Source organism: Saccostrea cucullata, unplaced genomic scaffold (assembly GCF_032062105.1).
Source record: "Saccostrea cucullata isolate Sc308-1 unplaced genomic scaffold, CSIRO_AGI_Scuc_v1 ctg9808, whole genome shotgun sequence".
NCBI lineage: Eukaryota > Metazoa > Mollusca > Bivalvia > Ostreida > Ostreidae > Saccostrea > Saccostrea cuccullata.
In genome coordinates this window covers 579-21,870 of record NW_026924916.1, presented here as the reverse complement: position 1 = coordinate 21,870, position 21,292 = coordinate 579, and the positions used below count along the sequence as shown (strand labels likewise).

Here is a 21,292-nt window from a genome sequence, read left to right as displayed (position 1 = left end):
AGGTTCAAAAAAGGTTTTGCTTCATTTTTAGCCAGTCGGTCGGGAGTGGGCAAACAATTTTTTTTAAAGATACATAGTTCAGCCTAATCTTAAAGATTCTGAATTTTCTTTTGACAAATAATTTTTTTGGTATGATATATATTAAACAAAAGCATTATATAGAAGAAAGTGTCTTTTTTTTTTAGTTCGGCCAGCTTCTGGAAGTTTAAGTGCAGGAATGATGCAGGCATGGAAAGATAACTCTTGGTGGACCCTGTGTGTAGATTTCATCACCGTAGAAACAGCTCAGTATCTATGTAGCATCTCAGGAGGAGGGTATGTAAAAAATTCTACACAATCTGTTGTAAATAGAGATATTGCAGCTGCAAGAATCTTAATTTTTGAGTCAAATAATGGAACAGTTGCTAGTTACTACATTTTCATGAGCATTTATGTTTTGACTCTGAATGACATTTGTTTTGAAATAATTTATTTATGTAAAAAAGAATCTCTTCCAAATTTTTAAGGTATCAGTTAATTTTCCTTCGGAAGACAAATTTCTTCAAAAAGTAATTTCAAGACATGATTCTTTTGTTCATTGAATGAGAAAAATTCAATATCAGCAGAATGTTAAACAGAATTTTTTCTTCTGTTGTAGCACATTATATAACTTCCGGTAGCTATATACTGGGAGGTTACCAGGCCCTGCCGATACACAGTCCCAATAATATTATTCCAAATCATGTCCTGCAGGCCAGGTAAGGAATGACAGAAAAATGCAGGCTTTATGTCTCAAACTTATAAAACTTATAAAGCATATAAAACTAGTGCTAATTGTAACGGGGACCGTTATAGACCCCAAACTCCCTTTTGGTGCCATATTCCCTGTAAGCTACATTAAATAGGACAAACTCTATGCATTTGAAATTTTAACAATGTTTACCCAGAAATATACCATTCATTCAAATTTTAGCATTGCATGTGTGCACATGTGAAGGCATATCTAATGACCATATCATCTTGTCTACACAATCTATATATTTTAATATACTAAATATTAAAGTATTTAATCCAAAAGTATTAAAAAATTTGCTCATTCAAGTGTATTTTTGATTTTACCCATTTCACGTGCACGCACGTGCATACATGAGCATGGTGACCATACCTTCTTGTAGAAGTTCATTAAATCTATCTATGTTCTAAATCCCATCCCGTTTGGTTGAAAACCAAGGGAGTTAAAACTGTTTAAAGTTTCAGCCAATCAGATTGCAGCGTACGTACACGCACATGTATGCATGTGCATGGAGACCATACCTTCTTGTAGATGTCCATTATATATATATCTATGTTCCAAATCCCATCCTATGAAAACCAAGGAAGTTATAACTGTTTAAAGTTTCAGCCAATCAGATTGCAGCTCACGTACACGCACGTGTATGCATGTGCATGGTGACCATACCTTATTGTAGAAGTCCATTTTATATATCTATGTTCCAAATCCCATCCTGTTTGGTTGAAAACCAAGGGAGTTATAGCTTTTTAAAGTTTCAGCCAATCAGATTGCAGCACACGTACACGAACGTGTATGCATGTGCATGGTGACCATACCTATTTTTTAAAGTCCATTTTATATATCTATGTTCCAAATCCCATCCTGTTTGGTTGAAAATCAAGGGAGTTATAGCTATTTAAAGTTTCAGCCAATCAGATTGCAGGGCACGTGCATGCACATGTTTTCATGATAATTTCTATATATCATGTTGTAGGATATCCTAATGCATGGCTATGTTCAAAATTTCAAAGGATCTCCTCAAAAAACAAGAAAGATATTGAGACTTTAGTTTCAGCCAATCAGAGCAAAGCGCACGTGCATGCGCGTGAGATCTTGCTATTTTGACCATATCATATTGTCTATATTACTAATATATCCTTACATTATGAGTTTCAAAGCATTTCATCAAAAATTTAAAAAGTTACGCCTATATCAATTAAATCGGTCATTTTACATGTTGCACGTGCGAGCTCTTGCAAGCACGTGCGCGCAAAATTACCTTCGTTCGGCAAATCTACATAACATGTCTATTGACCCTAAAAACATTTTACCTTAGTCGGATGTGTAGTTTACAAGATCACTCAAGGACAAAATTTTCCCAGGAATAATAATAACAATAATAAGAAACAGAGTAAAAACAATATGTTCCCCAACTTCGTTTGGGGAACATAGTAAAAGCTCTCATGCTGTATCATTGTATTTCTGAGTGAGATTCTGACTTGGAGGTATCCCTAAGATAGAAGCTTCTTGCCATTAGCTGAAGCATTTGAAATAAAACACATTTTAATCACCTTTGATGTATCTCGGTATTCAAAGTCATTTTATCATGCTTGAGTTGTCACTTCATAAATTAGTATGCATGTTCTGTGTTGATGTTTATTGTATTTTATCTTTAGTATGCTATATCTTTAATAGGTATGCATGTAATGCACTGATGCTGAGTTGCAGATCCATTGGTAAGTTTTTTGCCTTTAATCTATCGATATCCTTGTTGGTCATATTGCAAGATTTTTTATTCAGTAACATCCAAGGTGATATTCATGGTGTGGCATTCTAATATGTAAATAAACAATTTTGGAGTTTATCGACTCATTGATTGATTTTTATACCCCCCGCTTGAAAAGCGGGAGGGTATATAGTAATCGTTAATTCCGTCCGTCCGTCCGTCCGTCTGTTACGCTTTTACCCATTAACTCCTCTCATACCACTGAATGAAATTTGATGAAACTTTCACAGAATCTTTATTACATATTGCCATTGTGCACCTCCTATTTTACTTTTTGATTCGACAAATTTTTTGGGTTTCCCGGCCACAGGAAAACATGGACTTTTTCACCAGTTATAACCATATGGGAGGCGGGGGGTATCATTTAGTGAGCTCATCGCTCACAATACCTCTAGTATTACCCTTTTTTTTGCCTCCAACAGAATGTGGTGTCCCAAGCTTGGTTCCCCAGACTGAGAATATGGTAATCTCTGGTAAAGCGGCACAGAATGGGGAGTGGCCCTGGCAGATATCCCTGAAGTACCTGGGTCGACACAACTGTGGAGGCAGCATCATACACCCAGACTGGATACTGACGGCTGCACACTGTGTAGACTCTGGCTCAGGGTAAGTCAGTAGCTGCAACATTCAATTGGTAATAGCTGATGAATATTGCCTTGCTGAGGTACTAATTTTGTTAAACTAACATAATCAAAATGCCTACTGTAATAAAAATGTGCGGAGTGCCATTATACATCAAAAGTAAAATTGAGTCACTAGTAAACATTGTAAAAGACTTCTTTTTTTACCTTGAATGAGTGTTAAGATTTGATTTCAAAATTATAAGCATTTCATTGCTGACCAAAAAAAGCAAAGTCCTTTAAAATTACATTGCCAGCCTTAAAAAAAGGGTATCAAAACTTCATTAATTTTTATTTGCATTTCCTTGGCAACTGTGCCTTATTTAAATGTTTGACTGAATGCTGTTTTCTTTTCTAGATTTGAGATAGGAATGGGAAATATTGACAATACTGCGTTTGCTGTTGATGGCCAGTTGATAAACGTGGCTCAGGTTTACATACATGAAGATTATACCACGAGCACCTCTCCGTATTATGTTGACATGGCCCTCCTCAGACTGGCCCGGCCTATATACTATAACGACAGAGTCCGACCAATCTGCCTAGCCACACAGAGAGAGGGATTACGTAACTGTTTTGTCACAGGATGGGGAGCATCTCATTACGAGGGAGGAACTAGTAAGGGACTTTATTTTTCTGGATTTCTGATATAAATTGATGAATGAAATTATATACATTAATAGATCATTGTGATGAACCCTTCAAGATGTTCCAAGATTACAGTCTGTGTACCATCAATTTCTTTTTATTTATAGGGGTGTTACCTGAGATTCTACAAGAGACAGGTGTATTGGTAGTAAATAACACGGAGTGTCGTAAGATGTGGGCCAGGGTCTCTACTGATGTAGTGATCCAGGACTCGGTCGTCTGTGTGGATAACAGAGAACCATTCTCTCCAGTGTGTAATGTAAGTGGTAGTGAGGAATAACTTAGTCAAGTCTCCATGACATCAGTGTGTAATGTAAGTGATAGGGATGACTAACTTAGTCAGGTCTCAATAGTGACACCAGTGTGTAATGTAAGTGATAGGGAAGACTAACTTAGTCAGATCTGGCCCCGGGATCATGAAACATCTTAAGCATAAGTCAAAATATCTGTTTGTTTATAAAATGTTGTAGAAGTCAAGCTGATCAAATAATTTTTTTTTCAATATTGCTTCTTAGAAGCATTGTTATCTGCAAATTTCTAAATGAATTCCATAATTAATGAATATTTTACAGGCAATTAAAAATTTGACTAAGTCTAAGTTTGTTTCGTGATCCTGGGGCCTGGATAGTGACACCCGTGTGTAATGTAAGTGGTAGGCAGGACTTACTTAGTCAGGTCTCCATAGAGCTACCAGTGTGTAATGTAATGGTGAGGAGGACTAACTTAGTCAGGTCTCAATAGTGACACCATTGTGTAATGTAAGTGGTAGGGAGGACTAACTTAGTCAGGTCTCCATAGTGACACCTGTGTGTAATGTAAGTGATAGGGAGGACTAACTTTGTCAAGTCTCTATAGTGACACCAGTGTGTAATGTAAGTGGTAGGGAGGACTAACTTAGTCAGGTCTCTATAGTGACACCAGTGTGTAATGTAAGTGATAGGGAGGACTAACTTAGTCAGGTCTCCATAGTGACACCAGTGTGTAATGTAAGTGGTGGTATAAGTAAAGGATCTGGGTCAGATCTCAATAATGCTAGAGAATGTTGAGTGTGTTAAATAGTGTTCTTCAGCTTGACCTTGACCCAGGGTTCTTCCTCTACAAAATCTAAGTGCAGCACTCTTAAAAGTATGTCCACGATATGATGTGACCTTTTAATCCTGTCATAAGTTATCCTTCTGTCCATCTAGAAGTGTAGTGTAGCCACCAATGAGTTAAACAGTCAGACATTGCCTAACCTTCTGATGAGTTGCATGAAAGCTGTTTTCATTTTGATAAATTTTATCATATTGTAAATTATGGACTTTTTTGATGATGAATATCTTTTGTTTGCCTCAGTCAATATTGATATTTTTCTGGTGAGTAACAAACCATATTCTCCATTGAAAGATTGTGATGTCAAAAGGTCGCGGAATGCACACTGACCCCCAGTGAATACAGTTTTAAATCCAGTGAATATGTAGTGCTACGAACCATTTACATTTATATAGATTAATAGGGACTATTAATAGACTAAATAATAAAATCTGACTCTTTTATGAGAGCAAAAGAAGTTTAAGAAAAACTTCGTGATCTTTTTCATGATAATACTGTAAATCACTTTTTATTCGCGAGAACTTTATTTTAGCGTAATTACGCGAGACAGTATGCTCGCGAAAATTAAATTCTCGCGCATAATAGTATTCCTTAAGATTATATAGAGCAATAACCAGAATTCGTGAAAATTTTGTCTCGCTAATCAAGAGTCAATGACTATCTCGCGAAAATTAGGTGTCGCGAAAATTTAGTGATCTACAGTAATGTTTGAAACTATTGATTTTCATTGAATTCACTGAAGAGATTCATTTAAGATACAGATAGAATATTCATTTAATAGTGATAGGATACCATTGTTAATGACACTGTATTTACTGGTCATTTTGAAACAACTACTCAATATGATTACGGATATTGAGTACTGCTATCCAACTCTAAACGTCTAAGGGTCAAATGAATTACAGTATGAAACAAATAAATTCAGGTTTTACGTAGCAGAAAAAGGGGCCAAAACCAAACTGGTGTATAATACACACCCTTTTCTGAGCAATAAAAAATCCTTCCAGTGCATTATTCCTCCATATATAGTAAATTTTTTTTGGTAATTATTCTTGTACAGGGTGACTCAGGGGGACCCCTGGTGTGTCAGGATGATAAGGGTTACTGGAAGCTTCTAGGGGTGACTTCTCGTGGTCCAACAGGCTGTGTTTATCATGAGTACCTACCAGCTATGTACCAGGGTGTTCCAAGTGATCTAGCCTGGATAAGCAGGATAACAGGTAAGTGTTTGTTTATTGACTCACTGAGATTTGCTTGAACTTATATTTTTATATGTCTTCCCCTCAAACAATATGCCATGAAATCTTCTGTTGCCTAAAAAGTTAAGTTAACAAAGAGTTCAAGATTTTTAAACAATTTGGAGAGAGGAGGGGGAAGAGAAATAACAACTGAAAAAAAAAATTGTAAAGAAGTTGAGCTTACAGCATGATTATGAGACTCAAATTTATGTGAAAATATTTTTTTCAATATTTATTTCCTTACCAGATTTGAATTTTAGACTGTTAAAGACATTTAAAATCATCTCCCTTTTTCACCATCATAGGTTTGGATTTTGATATTGCTGGTACCCCTAGTCCATACACAGGAACTTATCCGACGACTACAACACCAAGCTATAATGAAACAAATCCTGCGTCAACTTCATCACCAAGGTATAATGAAACATATCCCACAATTCCAGCACCAAGGTATAATGAAACATATCCCACACTAAAAACAACACCAGCTAGTACTGACAATCAACCTGAGCCATCATCAGAACCTGAACCATCATCAGAACCTGAACCTTCATCAGAACCTGAACAAACAGCAAAGCCAGCTACATCACAACCTGGTCCTGAACTAACAGGAAACCCTATATGAAAAGATTTTGAACTCCGAACCAATATCAGATCTTCCATAGATCTGCATGCTTTGCTTTTTACATGCTGGTATTTTTGTGGAATGGAATCATCTTCGACTGTTTAGAAAGATTAGGAAATTTGATTCTTGAAAAAAAAAAAGAGCAGAATTTTTACAGAATTAATAGTGTTAAATTTAGATCTGTCTTTTTCAATTCATGAAAATCAAGTATCCATGAATGTGTCCAGCAATTATGAGTTAAATTTGCACTGGTAATCAGGTGATTTGAACTTATTTTTCTACCTTTTAGAATATATATTTCATTTATTATATAAGTATATTTTTTTCATATAGCCTTGTGTAATTTTTATGCAGTTTTATTAACATATATATATTATATGTAAATTTATATGTAACTATATATTCATACACATTGATACATTTTTAAAAATGTTAAGGTGTCTTCCATTTTTATTTTTTGAACACGTTTCACATTTGAATAAGGGAAACAACTGTAATACTGTATACAAGCTATCTTTTTGTGGGATTAATTCATGCTTTGTATGCAGTCACAAATTTTATGCAGAAGTATGTCACAGTGTACATAAGGTGCATTCAAGGCAATTTGGTATCTCTGCTTGATTTTTTTCCCAGCAGATTGAACTGAAATTGTGAATCAACAGAATTGTGACCCCAGGGGAAAATTAAGTTTACAGTAATTTATCGTATTTTATATCAAATGCTGTCTTCTTTAACCTACTGCCCTTGCAGGTCAGGGGATATACCGGTATAATTGTATATACATATATTGTAGATCGTGCCGAGGCCGATTAAGAGGTTAAAAATTTCATATTCATGATTCATAAGTCATATCGCTTTTATTTTGAATGGGGGACATGTTTAGCCACTCATTATACACTGGTCATTTTGTCATTACAAGACAGTTTCAAATTCTATCCTTTACCAAGTCTCTTTTTGAATGTGTTTTGGTTTAAGACCTTGCTTTATTTTGATTTTCATCAACAAAGTTATAAAACTGTAATTTTAATATTTGAGTTTCTTTTCTTCTTTTTTTTCCCATTGAGTTAAGAAATTTTATATAGGTATATATATCAGATTCTCAATACATGTTACTGAAAAGAAAAAAATAAGATGTGATACAGATTTTTTTTTCTTTCAATAGATATATATATATGTATAATTTTCAAACTGTAAGTTCATTCTTGATGTACTTAGTAAAAAAAATCAGTGAAAATAGTTTACAGCTAAATTAAATAAAAATGTTTGCAAAAGCTTTGCTGTCATATCGCATTCAAATTACATTCTTATATACAATAATTGCCTGTATATACATGTAACATGGTATTGTGCTTTTAATATTTCATCTCATATGAACCCATTGTACCCACACTTTCATTTCTTTTTCCAGCATACTAGAAAAAGCTTTAATGTGATAATTTCCCAGTTATATACTGGTATATACCAGAATGCAGTGTATGAAATTTTTCATAAGAATATGCTATTAAAAATTCTTATATTTATTGTGTTGATTTAATTGTGTTTAACTGGTTATTAAGATTGAACAAAAAAGTTTTTTTTTTAAGCTGAACGAGTCAAAAAGCTTAATCAGCTTCATGCAATGGTACTGTGTGAGTATTAAAAAGTATTTGTGGACAATTTTCAGACAGGACTCCATTTCAATGAAATAAGATGCTTTAGTAAACAAGGCATGATACGTAATTCCATGTTTCAGCTTTCAGTTGAATTATCTTTTCCCCTGAAATATGATTCAAAGAGCAGATGGTCCTCACATACATTTGTCAACTAACTTAATATCATTTTGGCTCACCTGGGTGTAGATTTACTCCCGGAGGTAGGACGACCCACTATGGGAGTTTAACAAAGAGAATACATAAAAAAAATTAATTTTCTTTTTTTTTTTCTATAACAGCAGAGTCATGATTTATCATTTTCACATGGAAGCATCCTCAGTCACAGGAAAGTTTGAAGTCAAAAGTATTTGGTGAAGTTGAATAGCTTTCACTAATATCGTATGTACGTGATTTTGTCGGATGAAAGTCTCTTGAATGGTTTCTTTGACAATTTTAGAGGGCACAGGGTTAGCTGCAGAACTGTTACATTATGGTTTTATTTTTTACACTTTGACCAAAGACATATATAAAACCATAACGCTACACTTCTGCAGCTAGCGCCAGGTGGGTCCCCTTAAACTGTGAAATCCACTACTGTACAGTATACGTTATGTACATTTGATTAAAGATGAGAGCTGATTTCTAATTTAAAATCTTTACAGAAGGCTTAAATGGCCCTCTATATGCTAAATGAAAATGATTTTGAACATTGAGAAATTTTTATTGCATAAAAGTGTAAATAATGAGCTTATCTAATTCATTTTAAACGAAAGGTACATATGAAATAAATCACTTCTTGAACTATGCATGTATTTAGTGGAAAATATATATATTTAAGACTGAAGCATTATATGGTGGTAAATTCTCAATTCATTGATGACTTGTTTAAAACTGCTCTGTCACATTTATGTAACCTAAGTTGAGAAAATCATAACAAAACTATTCCTTTGATCTCTATTAATATATTCAAGATGATGCTAAAGCGCAGTTTAATATTGCGCAAAATAATCGAAAGGTATTCGTCATCTACATTAAAGACATACTGTAACAACACATTGTCGTTCCCACAATTAATTCATAATAATCATTACTTAGAAAAGCTTCGTTGCTATTCATTTTTCCTCGTGTACTACATTTTGTAGTTGGTTCGCATAATTTTTTTTCTTATAGATATACTCACTTGAATTCACATAGATTTACGTGCCTTTTACTAAGTGATCTTATTTGAAGTTGTAATAAATGAACAAGCATTCAAAAACATGCATTTTAAATGATATCTTTTTTTCTTGAAATATTTTGATGATTATTTCTTTCTTAATTCGAAACTGAATCGCATAATGTGTGTATTTATTTACCTTTCTTTAATCATTTTGAGCATATTTTAGATTTTGTAATACATTTGTATTCCGAATCTCTGTAAAATTTTAGGCTATATTGACCAATGTACTTTGAAGCATACTATTTTGTGAAATCAGTTACGTTTTTTTGTTAATTATTTAGTTACTTCTGCCTCAATTGTTAGGACCGGGAAGGGGGGAGGGGGGGGGGGGGCAAACCTATAAGGAGATGCAGATGTACAGTATAGGACTCGCAAGACACATGACTTTATAATGGCTATGACAGTCATAGCCCTTTATAATTCATCATAAACTTCATAAGGATGGGCATTGGTCAATACACAGACTTTTTATCTTAAGTTTTAAAACTAATATTGTTTTAAACAAAGCATACAGATAATATGAATTAAGAATTGGGCCAAACACTTCAAACAATATATTTAGTCTGTACATGACAACCCTGTGAAATTGACCGTACAGTCTCGTCTGTATAATATGGGTGTTACATCAAAGAATCATTCAGCAAATAAAACTTCAAGTTTGAAGGCATCTTCAAAACACATCTGCTTACGTACTGCCTCAGTGCAAAAAGGGTAAATCATAGTTCTTGAGCATGGTTAGCTAACCCTAAATAAATCGGAGGAGTAAATGAATAAAATAATACTAGTACATCATATTCTGAGCGCAAAGAGATCAATGCCAAGTCATGTTATGATATTCCTTGTTATGTTCCCCAAACGAAGTTGGGGAACATATTGTTTTTACTCTGTTTCTTATTATTAAGTCTTCCGTTCACAACGGAAGACTTATAGTGTTTGTATTGTTTCTTTTTATTATTATTATTATTATTATTATTATTCCTCCCAAATTTTGTGAGCGCGATTACTCAGAGATGGCTGGATAGATTTTCACAATTTTTCTCATGTAAGTAGGTTTATATATGAAGTTTATATAAAATTCCGTTTTTTGAAAAATTCACTTCCGGTCCGAAGTTATGGCCGATTTTCGAATTTTAAAATGGACTTTTGTCCGGCAGTTTTCTTGGAAACGGTTTGATTTAAAGATATGAAATTTACAGGAGTGTTAGATCATGATATTCTATTTGTTTTGACGTTGTTTTCGTGTGTTTCCAGTACTTCCTGTCCGAACCGGAAGTGAATTTGTTTTTAGTCAATTTTTGATTTTTTTGTTTTTAGATATTTTTTCAAGATATTCTTATGTAAAACAGACATTTTTCTACAAATACTAAATATATAATTTGTTTTTAATTCAGATTCCGCATTTTGTATATTTTCGGTACCGAAATTTTCTCTATTTACGTAGTATGTATAAGGTGGGCAAAGAAAGATAACTCTGACCTGTGAATGAGAATAGAACTTTCGAGATAAAGGCGGAAATAGTATTGATGACGTTGGAGACATATATACGCTCTCCAGGTCAACATATTTACACATTCAATATTCTCTCTTTTGCATGTTACTTAATTCACTATATGCATATTAGTTTAAATTTGGCTGTGTAGTGTTAGTCTGTATATTGAAAGTTTTTGATTTACAAATTTATATCTTAAAAAAAATATCCATTCTGTGTCAACTAAGCACTTTGAAGAAAGTAATATTGTACGCAGTATACATTTCAGCGATGTATATACAAATTATTCTACAAAAATACTAAACATATTATTTATTCAATCGGATTCTGCATTTTGGAGATTTAAGGTTCCCTCAATAAATTCATTTTCTCTATTTACGTAGTGACAATGAGCAAAGATAGATAACTCTGACTTGTAAGTGGGAATAGAACTTTCGAGATAAAGGCGGAGGTAGTATCCATGACGTCGCAGACGTCTATATCCACACTTTTCACATAAAAAAAAATATGTAGACTTTGAGATTCCATATCCACTTCTGCATGAAAGATGACGTTGGTTACTGCTTTCAGTATATGCATAGTTTAAAGTTGTCAGCGTAGTGTAAATCTGTAATTTCTGTTTTGATTATGTTTAAAAAAAATATTCTTAATTCATTCTCTAATTTGAATGCGAAATTATCCCGGAATTCGAGTTTTATTTTCGATTCTAAAATAATATATGTACTCAAAAGGGAACTGAGAGATAGAAGAGTAGGTGTAAAGCCTTTAGAAATAAATTGATATCTGCAACTTAAAAGAAAGAAAAGCAATCTATAGATTGGATTTGGTTTTAACACGTATATTTCATTGATTAATAGTCTTATAATGTTATTTATTATACATGATCTATACTTTTATATACCCGAGAAGTTATTAAAGATGAGAAAAAGCGATTCTTGGATTTTTGTGAAATACTAGTACTCAAAGGGTTAACATTATGTTAAAGTTATGCGATTCTGTGTGAAATAATGCTACGCTAAAACATGATACAAAAACATCTGCAAAGGTCTGTTGATATGTTAGATAAAGTATACGAATGAACACAATTTTATGCAATGCTATATAATTATATGTATGTACATGCAACCTTAAGTATTTTCCTTTTAATTCATAAAACATAAAATTACCGAGTATGTAATTCTTTTGAAGCCCCCCCCCCCCCCCTCTTGATTTTATATTCGGAGACATTATTGCAACTATAGGCCTTTTAATTACAAATTCGTTATACAATTAAATCTGGAACATTTGGTTATAATTACCATTAACATGTATACAGAATTCATATTCTTTCAGTAGATTTTTCATAACGCAAGATACTGAAATTTATATGTCTGAGAGAGAGAGAGAGAGAGAGAGAGATTCCCTTTTAATCCATTTACATAGACAAAAAATCAGTTCTATATCAGTTGTACCAATTCTTTATTAAATATTTTCTGATTTCATCATCCATCATAGTCATTCTATGTATATTTTTCTTCTTCGGAAGTATCACACGAAGTGTACATGTATTGACCTATTAATCAAAATCACCTGACGCTTTATGCATTGCAATAAAATTCGAAATGATCCTTATTAAGTATGATCTTTAAGAAAATTTGATGCAACAAATTTGTGAAATGAAAAATAAAATAAAAACATGGCTAGAGCATCATATATCTGTATTATGGACTTCAATTGTGGACGTGGACACCGGTCCTTCGAGGTCCCGTATGTCTGATGGTACTGGCTCAAAAAGATTCCTCACTGCTCAATGGCGATAAGCGCAAAATTATAGGACAACATTTTGCAGTCTCCACCAGCGAGTGGAGGCTTCTCCATGCGAAAAATTCTCGAGAGGGACGTTAAACAAGATATAATCAATATTAATCGATTGCTGAATAATTCCTGTAATTGAATAATCCTTCTGCTGGCAATTCTCGATATTATCATTTGAAAAAATCAACGACTTTATGTTTAATGAGGTACTAACTTAGTTCATGACATTTTTATAACACCATCACAATTGTGCCAGAACAAAAATAAAGTGAATTTTATGAGAGTACGGTGTTCGTTCGTCTGTTGGTTTGTCTATGATACACGTGTAGCTCTTTTGAGTACCAAAATGCATCAGAACAAGATTAATCATGAAAATCAAAGTACCTTAAGTACTGAAAGACCTTTCTGCAGTTTTTTTTTCTTTCAGAGTACATATGATATTTATCTTTTTTGCACAGAAAAAAGCATATTCTTACAGATTTAGAAGAACGGAAGACTTATTTGTTGCCATGGCAATAAGATTCTAGTTATTATTATTTTTCTTCTTCCTAGGAAAATATTTTCCGCGGGTGATCTTGCAAACTACACGTCCGACTTAGGTGAAACCTTTTTAGGGTCAATAGGCATGTTATGTAGATTTGCAGAACGAAGGTCATTTTGAGCGCACGTCTTGCAAGTGCGCGCACGTGCAACACGTGAAATGACCAAAATAATAGATATAGCCATATCTTTTCTATTTTTTGATTATATGCTTTGATATTCATAATATAAGTATATATTAGTAGTGTAGATGTGATGACATGGTCAACATTGCAAGATCTCGCGCGCATGCACGTGCGCTTTGCTCTGATTGGCTAAAACTAAAGTCTCAATATCTTTTTTGTTTTACGTCATAATCCTTTGAAATTTTGAATTTAGTCACACATTATGAAGATCTACAACATGATATATAAGAATTTTCATGAAAGCACGTACATTCGTGTTAGCTGGCAAGAGCGCACACGTGCAACATGTGAAATTACCAATATAATGGATGAAGCCGTAACTTTTTTTGAAACTCACAAGGCATGAATATATTAGTAGTATAGACAAGATGACATGCTCAAAATAGCAAGATCTTAGGCGCATGCACGTGCGCTTTGCTCTGATTGGCTGAAATTTAAGTCTCAAAATCTTTCTTGTTTTACGTCATAATCCTTTGAAATTTTGAACATAGTCATACATTATGAAGATCTACAGCATGATATATAAGAATAATCATAAAGCACGTAAATTTACGTGTGCTGCAATCTCATTGGCTGAAATTTTAAATGCCTATAACTTTCTTGTTTCTCAACAGAACAGGATGAAATTTAGAATATGAATAGGTATAATGGAATCCTAAATGATACTGCTATCAAAATTGAATGCAAGGACGTGCTTGCATGCACCTGCGCACATGGAATGCCTAAAATGAACAATATGTTTGAAAAAATGTATATTTTTATGACTTTTTATTGATTCTTTGAATATAAAGATAAGTTAATAGTTTAGACAACATGCCATGATCACCTTGCATGTGCGTGCACGTGCGCTTGCGTGCAATGCGTTAAATGACAAAAAGTTGATATCATCGTAGCTTTTAAAATTCTTTTATGAAATCCTGCGATACTGAGCATATAAAAAAAGTTTTAAAGGAAATTGGCACTAAAAGGGACTTGGGGAGCGTTTGGGGAACATCTGTAACGGTCCCCGTTACAATTAGAACTAGTTTAATTTCATATAGGCACTGAGCTCACAAATAATGCAGACAGACCACTTAGTTTCAAACTGTTCTGCGTAGAAAAACACGACACACAATTTACTGTTTTAAAAATACAAAATGCGCATTAAATCTCTTTAAAAAGTAGGGAGCTCAAGGTTCTGAATCATTTTCTCAATAAATTTACATAATGTTGATCCATCATTTCCCTTGGCTCGTCGGTGCATTTTGCCAATTTTTCATTTGTATTCTGGAGTTATTGATACGCGAATAACGGTATAAACCACCACACTATTTAGATTAATTAGTTCATGATAATGTTCTCACTCTTAATTTTTTCAATTTTTTTTTCAAATATACCTGCCGGTAAGAACAAAAGGTGGTTGGATGACAATAACTTGCAAATGTTAAGGCCCCAATAAAACGTCTGAAGCCTTTTTGGGCCCTTCAAGAATATTTTCAATTTGTAAAGTTGCCCCTGTCCCTCCCCTTTCTCTCTGTAGGATCTATCACAAATATCTAAACTTATAATTTTCATCGGGTTAGGCTAAAACAAATGCAAGCACTCGGAATGCTTCGGTATATTACGTGTACACAGATGACGTCGCGTAGATAGCATCATCATCAACCATGTGGCGACCAGTGTCTGGTTTGTCTTTGTGTGTAGTTGCATTTACTTATGTAATTTATTTAATTACAAGTGGTAAGTAGAATCTACCAGAGCAAAATATCATCATTTCAATTATATCATGCTTTAATTCAGACTGGTATTCTTTCATGTTTCCCGCCATGGTACTTTTTCAGCCAATGTTTCACGAAATATTTTGATATAAATGAAGGCATATAAGGCCACCCACTGGCGAGTTTTTAAAAAAAGTTGTCAAAGTTGGAGTAAATCGCAGTTTTGCTTTTTAAAAATTATACAGGGTAGACCTCATTTTTACCCTGTAAAATTCTCAAATTCAAGAGCCTCCCTGAGCCCCCAATCTGGGCTTGGCCATGGATTAACGGGGTCCTCAAGGCGTCCTTTTCCTACTTTAACCCCCCCCCCCCAATGCACCAAGATACATAATTCTATATGTCGGTTTTTGATTTTGATTTCATTGAACGGTGTTGCAGTGGTTACTAAAAATAAATTTCTGTGAAATTCTTTCAAAATGCTACTCCTCCTACAGTTTTGGTCTGATTTCACTCTAACTTGGCAGTTGGCACCCAAGTAGACTTCACTAAGATAAACAATTCTGTGTATCAGTTTTTGACTTCGATGAACATTATTGCCTTGGTTACAAAAAATAGAAATTTCTGTTAAATACTCTCAAAATGCTACTCCAAATACAGTTTTAGTCTGATCATGATATAATGTGGCATGCAAGTAGACTACACTAAGAACATTAAGAGACTTAATCAAGGATCATTACATCTGTATTCTATTTATTGCTGTTGTAAAGTTTCAATACCCAACTGCTTAAGTACTTTTCTCTTTCTTAGCTATAAGTACAAACCGGTAGAGCTTCAGTCTCGACAGAGACTTCTCGTTTCCTTTATAGGCTACAAATGTCAACTTTTTAAAGACCCTTGTGATACTTCCAAAAACTTCGAATCACATAAAGTTGCAAAGAATAAAAAAGGCTGCATGAAAAGTTTTCAATTTCAAATTTTTTAAATTAAATAATAATTTTTGGAGTTATCCATCCTGGATGAGGATCGGATATCCTTAATTGCTGTCCTCTCCACAGAACAAAGATAATCAGATGACGAACAAAGCATTGAATCACATAACCCCATAGTGATCGAACTTAATTCAGTGATGGTTCTCATCGTCATAGTTTGACTACGGGTGGGTGTTTCAGAGACATTGGAGGTGACAAATTCGTTGATGACAATTTTTATTTAGTATTTACTTTATTGAATTAGTTTGATCAAATAGATTCTTAACAATGGCTCCCATAGATAAAAATAAATAAACAAGAATACTCGTAATATGAGCTGTTCTTGGTACAGCTGGGTCTACCTGTAATGAACATCATAATTTATTTTCTTATTAAATAGACCCAACTCCAGATGACACAAGAACTTAAGACGCGATACCGTCTTTACTTCGTGTGTTTAGTGTTTAGTCCCGTGCTTGGAGGTCAATGTCTAGGTGAAACATTCACAACTTTTTCTTACAGCTTTATACATTAACAAATGTTTCACATATATTTTTAACTTTATTGAGGATTTAGTGTTTAACGAAAAAGCAGCCATTTTTTACTCATATCCTCTTATTTTAATGTTGTTTCAGCTAATGCTATTTCCTGTCACATTTGCAACTCCAACGCCAACAAAACATGCGGTAAGCAATTGATGGCGAACTTCAGCATGGTGTGCGCCTCCAACGCCATAGGCTGCAGAAAAGTCCTCACCGAGGATCAAATCTATGGTAACATTATAATCGATAAAGTCATTGCAGGCTATAAAATCCAGTTCCTGTGGTGAATTACTAGAAAGCAATGATTGATCACCCATTTTCCTAAGCTCGAAGTATAAAACGTATTTCATACATTTTTGCCCCCAAATGTAAATCTAAATTTACAGCCCAGCAGGTGGTGGCGTTTAAATAGTTCTGTAATTTCTGGAAGGGACGTTTATAACAAAATACAAATTTGAAAAGTATCAAGGTCACTCCGACGGCAATGACAAATGAAATTGATATATGATGGAGTCATAACTACATCACTCCACTGGAATTTTGTTGATGGCCATGACCTGACTGTGTGTGACAGTGTCATGACCTTCGTGGCTCTAATATCATGAATCAAGCTTGGGACTTGCATACAAATGTTAAGTACTGAAACTTGGAAAACAAATATAAAAGAAGTGAAAGAAAATTTTTTAAAGCATTTCAAAGTTGACATATACTTTCTAAAATGCATTTCTAAGACATTGAATGTACAAATTTCCGACTTGCCCCTAAACTTGTTCATGATCCGTGAGAACTCCAATTCATTACGTAATGTTTCCTGTGACTTAAACATAAGTGAGGTCAAGGTAATAAAAAATTATGTCTAAAATTGGAAAAAAAAAAAGGAAATTATAAAGCACATCTTTTGATTAAAACTAAACAATAATTTTTTTTCAGGTTTCCTAGTTGTGAGGAGTTGCTATAACAACACATACACCAATCACACAGCGCTGTTTGGACAGTTTATCCGGGACAGCTGCACCGAGTCCTACAATTCCGAGGAATGCATCTGTAAGACGGACAACTGTAATGGCGCCACGTTCCCATGGCAACAACCAGGAACACTTTTGACATTGATCGCCGCAATTTTCTTATCAAAGCTTATATAGAAGATTGCGTAAAATGAATGATTGATATTTTTCGTAAAATCCAATTAAAGCTTGTTCGATTTTGGAAATGTTATTTTTTTTATAAAGTAGAATCTGGCAAAATGGACATATACAAGGGGTGATCAAAAAGTTCGCAAACTATCTCTATATATATCTAGAAAACCACAATTAAGATTATAATAAAATTCAGTACCACACATAGCCATACACAAGTTCTATAAATAGCATATGCTGAATAAAGTTTCTCTCCTTGTTTGTGACGTCACAATGTGAAAATGACGTCACTATTTAGGTCACTTGTGACGAAAAATGGTTGTCTCAGTCGAACTCGTTCAACAAACGACTGTACAATTTATTGTATATCTTAGAAATCCCTCTACAGTATCATATAATAATTTGTAGACAGTTTATTGAGATAAATTAGTTCCTATAAATTCAATTAATGATTGGATTAATCGTTTTAGTGAAGGAAGGCTGATGGTTAAAGATGATACATGTCATCTTGCCCAGTGAAAGCAAGTTTGAAAAGATATGTATATTTAATTAAGCAATTTGCTATCAAAGACCTCCAATTAGCACTTTGAAAAATAGTTGAATATTTGAACAATGATATAAGTATTAAATAATAAATACCTAGATATCGTTTACTTTAGATTTTAAACATATTAGATATGATAAAAAGGATGCACCCATTCTCTATCCACCTTGAATAAAGGTCTCTCCTGAGACAGAAGATTTGTGTTTTAATGGTCGCCATGCTTATTTTTGGAAAGGATATTATTATCCACCCATTCTGTTGCCGAGATATGACCATTTCTGACAAATGAACTGTTCTTGTCATAAAAATTAACTCACATGGAAAGAAATATAAAACTCAGAAAAATCTTTCAACTTTTGTGACAGAACGCTACGGAGGGGGTCACGTGACCGCCAATATCACGTGATATGCGCATGCGCAGAACGGTGGTTGATGTGCATTAAAATCGGGGAGGATTAATTCAAAATATAATCAACATTAAAACCAAATATTGTTTCTTGTATGGAAGTTATTCAATTAGTTTGCGGAACTTTTTGATCACCCCTCGTAACATTCTGCTTCTCAGTCTTTATGCAAACTTCTGACTATCAACAACAGTGCTTACTGGCGCTTGCCTGGCTCCGTATAGGACTTTTTTTTTGTTTTACATTTCGATGTGAAAAACTCAATCCATTTGTTTAATTCATCACTTGTCTGTGATTTCTTTTTGCTAAAATTCTAAGCTGTGCTGGCAGTGGGTCTCCTCACTATTTCATGTACTACTAATGGCTGTACAAGAAATATCAAAGGGATTCAATGGGGAGGGGGGGGGTTGAACTGATGATACAAGGAAGAAATCCTGTGAAAATATGTTGCTTTTCCTTGTGTAATATTTGAATTGTAAATGTTATTTCAGACTCCTAAATTTCCTTCCTTATTTTTTAAATGTTACACCATACTTACAAACATTGTTAGTATATAATGCATTTTTTTTCTCGGTTTTTGAAGACAGAAATTCCAGTACTACAGTACATGAATTAATTGTCAGTGTATGGTTTGTAGTTGAGTATTAAAAATACTGCTGCGATCCTACTTGCCAGTAATATCTTATGAATCAAACTACATTGTATTTTCCTTGATGCATTTAAACATATTTAATGGTTAATACCCATTTCTAAATCTACGAAAGTGCGGCAAATCTTCGGAGAAGCTAAAGAAAAACAGTGTCGAGAGAAAATTAATTAGGTTGTACCGTATGTATTTTTACTATATAACAGGTTATTTTCGTTAATGAAATGTGCAAATCAAGAAGCAGTCAAAATTTCCACGAAAAATTATTAGCAATTAGTAAGAGAGATTAATAGAGCGATTTTGATGTCTAGTCAGTTTTGTTACTACGATACAGATATGCGTATGATGGTATTTAAGCAGGCGTATAGCACCGATATGAGCTGTATTTTCTATTTATTGGGAAAACTTGTAACAGATAAAACCTTATTTTTAAAATGTGCAAATGAATAAAATTTTGTATTTAGAAACACTAAAAAAAGAAGACATTTTTAAGAAAGCAGGAGCAAAATTTGGATATCTAGTCTAATTTGTTACGCCTCAAATTTTTGACGTTTTTACGCTTAAAGACGTACAACACACTGGGGACAGAACTCTTGCGATTTCAATTGAACGTTTGACGTTACGTCAAATTTAACGTCAAAAATAAAGCGTCAAAACGACGAGTAAAACGATCCCGATGTATATCAATCATGAAAGAAAATATTGCGATATGGGGCTTGGCTGTGATTGTGCGTACCATACTCAATCCAAAAGTTTTTTTTTTTTTTAATTAACCCGATTAAACTCCGTAAAAAGCAAGACATAAAATACCAACCCTTAATGTTTATTTCATTTCATTTCATATACAATAAATTGTATTTTTGATCAAAGCGCAGCATTTTTTTAATTCAGAAAATTATATTTTACATTGCCGAAATTCTCATTGTGTACAATTAGCTATATAATATTCCGATTAATGGTCTTCATTACAATTTGTACATACACGATATAAATATTGTTTTCTCTAAAACAACAATAAATAAACAAAAAACTTTTTACAATGTAAAATCGATGTTGTTCTCAGATCCTTACTGATCAAAGAGGAATAACTCTGAAAATGTAGGAGATGTTTATTTTCCTCCCTTTATTCACGGTTTTCCACAGAATCAGATACATTTACAGCAAGACCTGATAAATCCGAGAATTGAATACTATAGACCTCATATACACAATGTAAGTATAGAATTGAAAAGAATTGTTCACTTGTACTGAAGTTATCTGCATTTATCATTATGAATATCCTATTGCAGCTAATCGTAACTTTGACATTCTGTCAACAATGTCGGTTCGCATTTCCTCGAATCAAAACAAAACGTAGCCTGTAAGATTTTTAAAAATATCAATGTGCGATTTGATATAAATTGAAATAGACGAAGAGTTTAATGTTTGATATTTTGAAGTTAATGTGGACGAATACGGAATTTTCATTTTAACTTTAGAAGCGACACGACATTGAAAGAAATGCGTATAATGTCATGAGGGGTGTACATCTAATGCTAATGCCGATGTATCCCCACGGCCATATACTGTCTCGTTTGAAAATAATGACATGAAAGAAATTACAATTATTCCATTTATATCACAGGAGAGTTGAACATATACAATTTTTTAATGAATAAAATTAAAGAAATAAAATCAAAAATCAACATATTCAAGTTCAACAAAACTTGAATTCGTATCCAGGTTTCATGTGATATG

The 21,292-nt window shown here is 33.6% G+C and overlaps 2 protein-coding genes across 2 annotated transcripts; both read left to right on the top strand.

Moving 5' to 3' along the window:
• Positions 1-606: 606 nt before the first annotated feature.
• On the top strand, positions 607-8,281 carry LOC134267608 (chymotrypsinogen B-like). The gene is made up of 7 exons (XM_062749809.1): positions 607-737; positions 2,447-2,487; positions 2,960-3,143; positions 3,516-3,775; positions 3,913-4,064; positions 5,958-6,117; positions 6,441-8,281. Exons 1-7 carry the CDS (start codon positions 607-609, stop codon positions 6,758-6,760), a joined length of 1,248 nt encoding a protein of 415 aa, XP_062605793.1. The 3' UTR covers positions 6,761-8,281.
• A 6,944-nt stretch (positions 8,282-15,225) lies between these two features.
• LOC134267607 (uncharacterized) lies at positions 15,226-18,035 on the top strand. The gene is made up of 3 exons (XM_062749808.1): positions 15,226-15,337; positions 16,919-17,056; positions 17,756-18,035. The coding sequence occupies exons 1-3, from the start codon at positions 15,265-15,267 to the stop codon at positions 17,965-17,967; spliced, it is 423 nt and encodes a 140-aa protein (XP_062605792.1). The 5' UTR covers positions 15,226-15,264; the 3' UTR covers positions 17,968-18,035.
• Positions 18,036-21,292: the final 3,257 nt, after the last annotated feature.

Coding starts and splice junctions, on each gene's coding strand:
- LOC134267607 (XM_062749808.1), top strand. CDS start 15,265: ATGTGGCGACCAGTGTCTGGTTTGTCTTTGTGTGTAGTTGCATTTACT. Junction 15,338..16,918: donor AATTTATTTAATTACAAGTG/GTAAGTAGAATC, acceptor ATGTTGTTTCAG/CTAATGCTATTTCCTGTCAC. Junction 17,057..17,755: donor CACCGAGGATCAAATCTATG/GTAACATTATAA, acceptor ATTTTTTTTCAG/GTTTCCTAGTTGTGAGGAGT.
- LOC134267608 (XM_062749809.1), top strand. CDS start 607: ATGTTAAACAGAATTTTTTCTTCTGTTGTAGCACATTATATAACTTCC. Junction 738..2,446: donor AATCATGTCCTGCAGGCCAG/GTAAGGAATGAC, acceptor TATCTTTAATAG/GTATGCATGTAATGCACTGA. Junction 6,118..6,440: donor CTGGATAAGCAGGATAACAG/GTAAGTGTTTGT, acceptor TCACCATCATAG/GTTTGGATTTTGATATTGCT.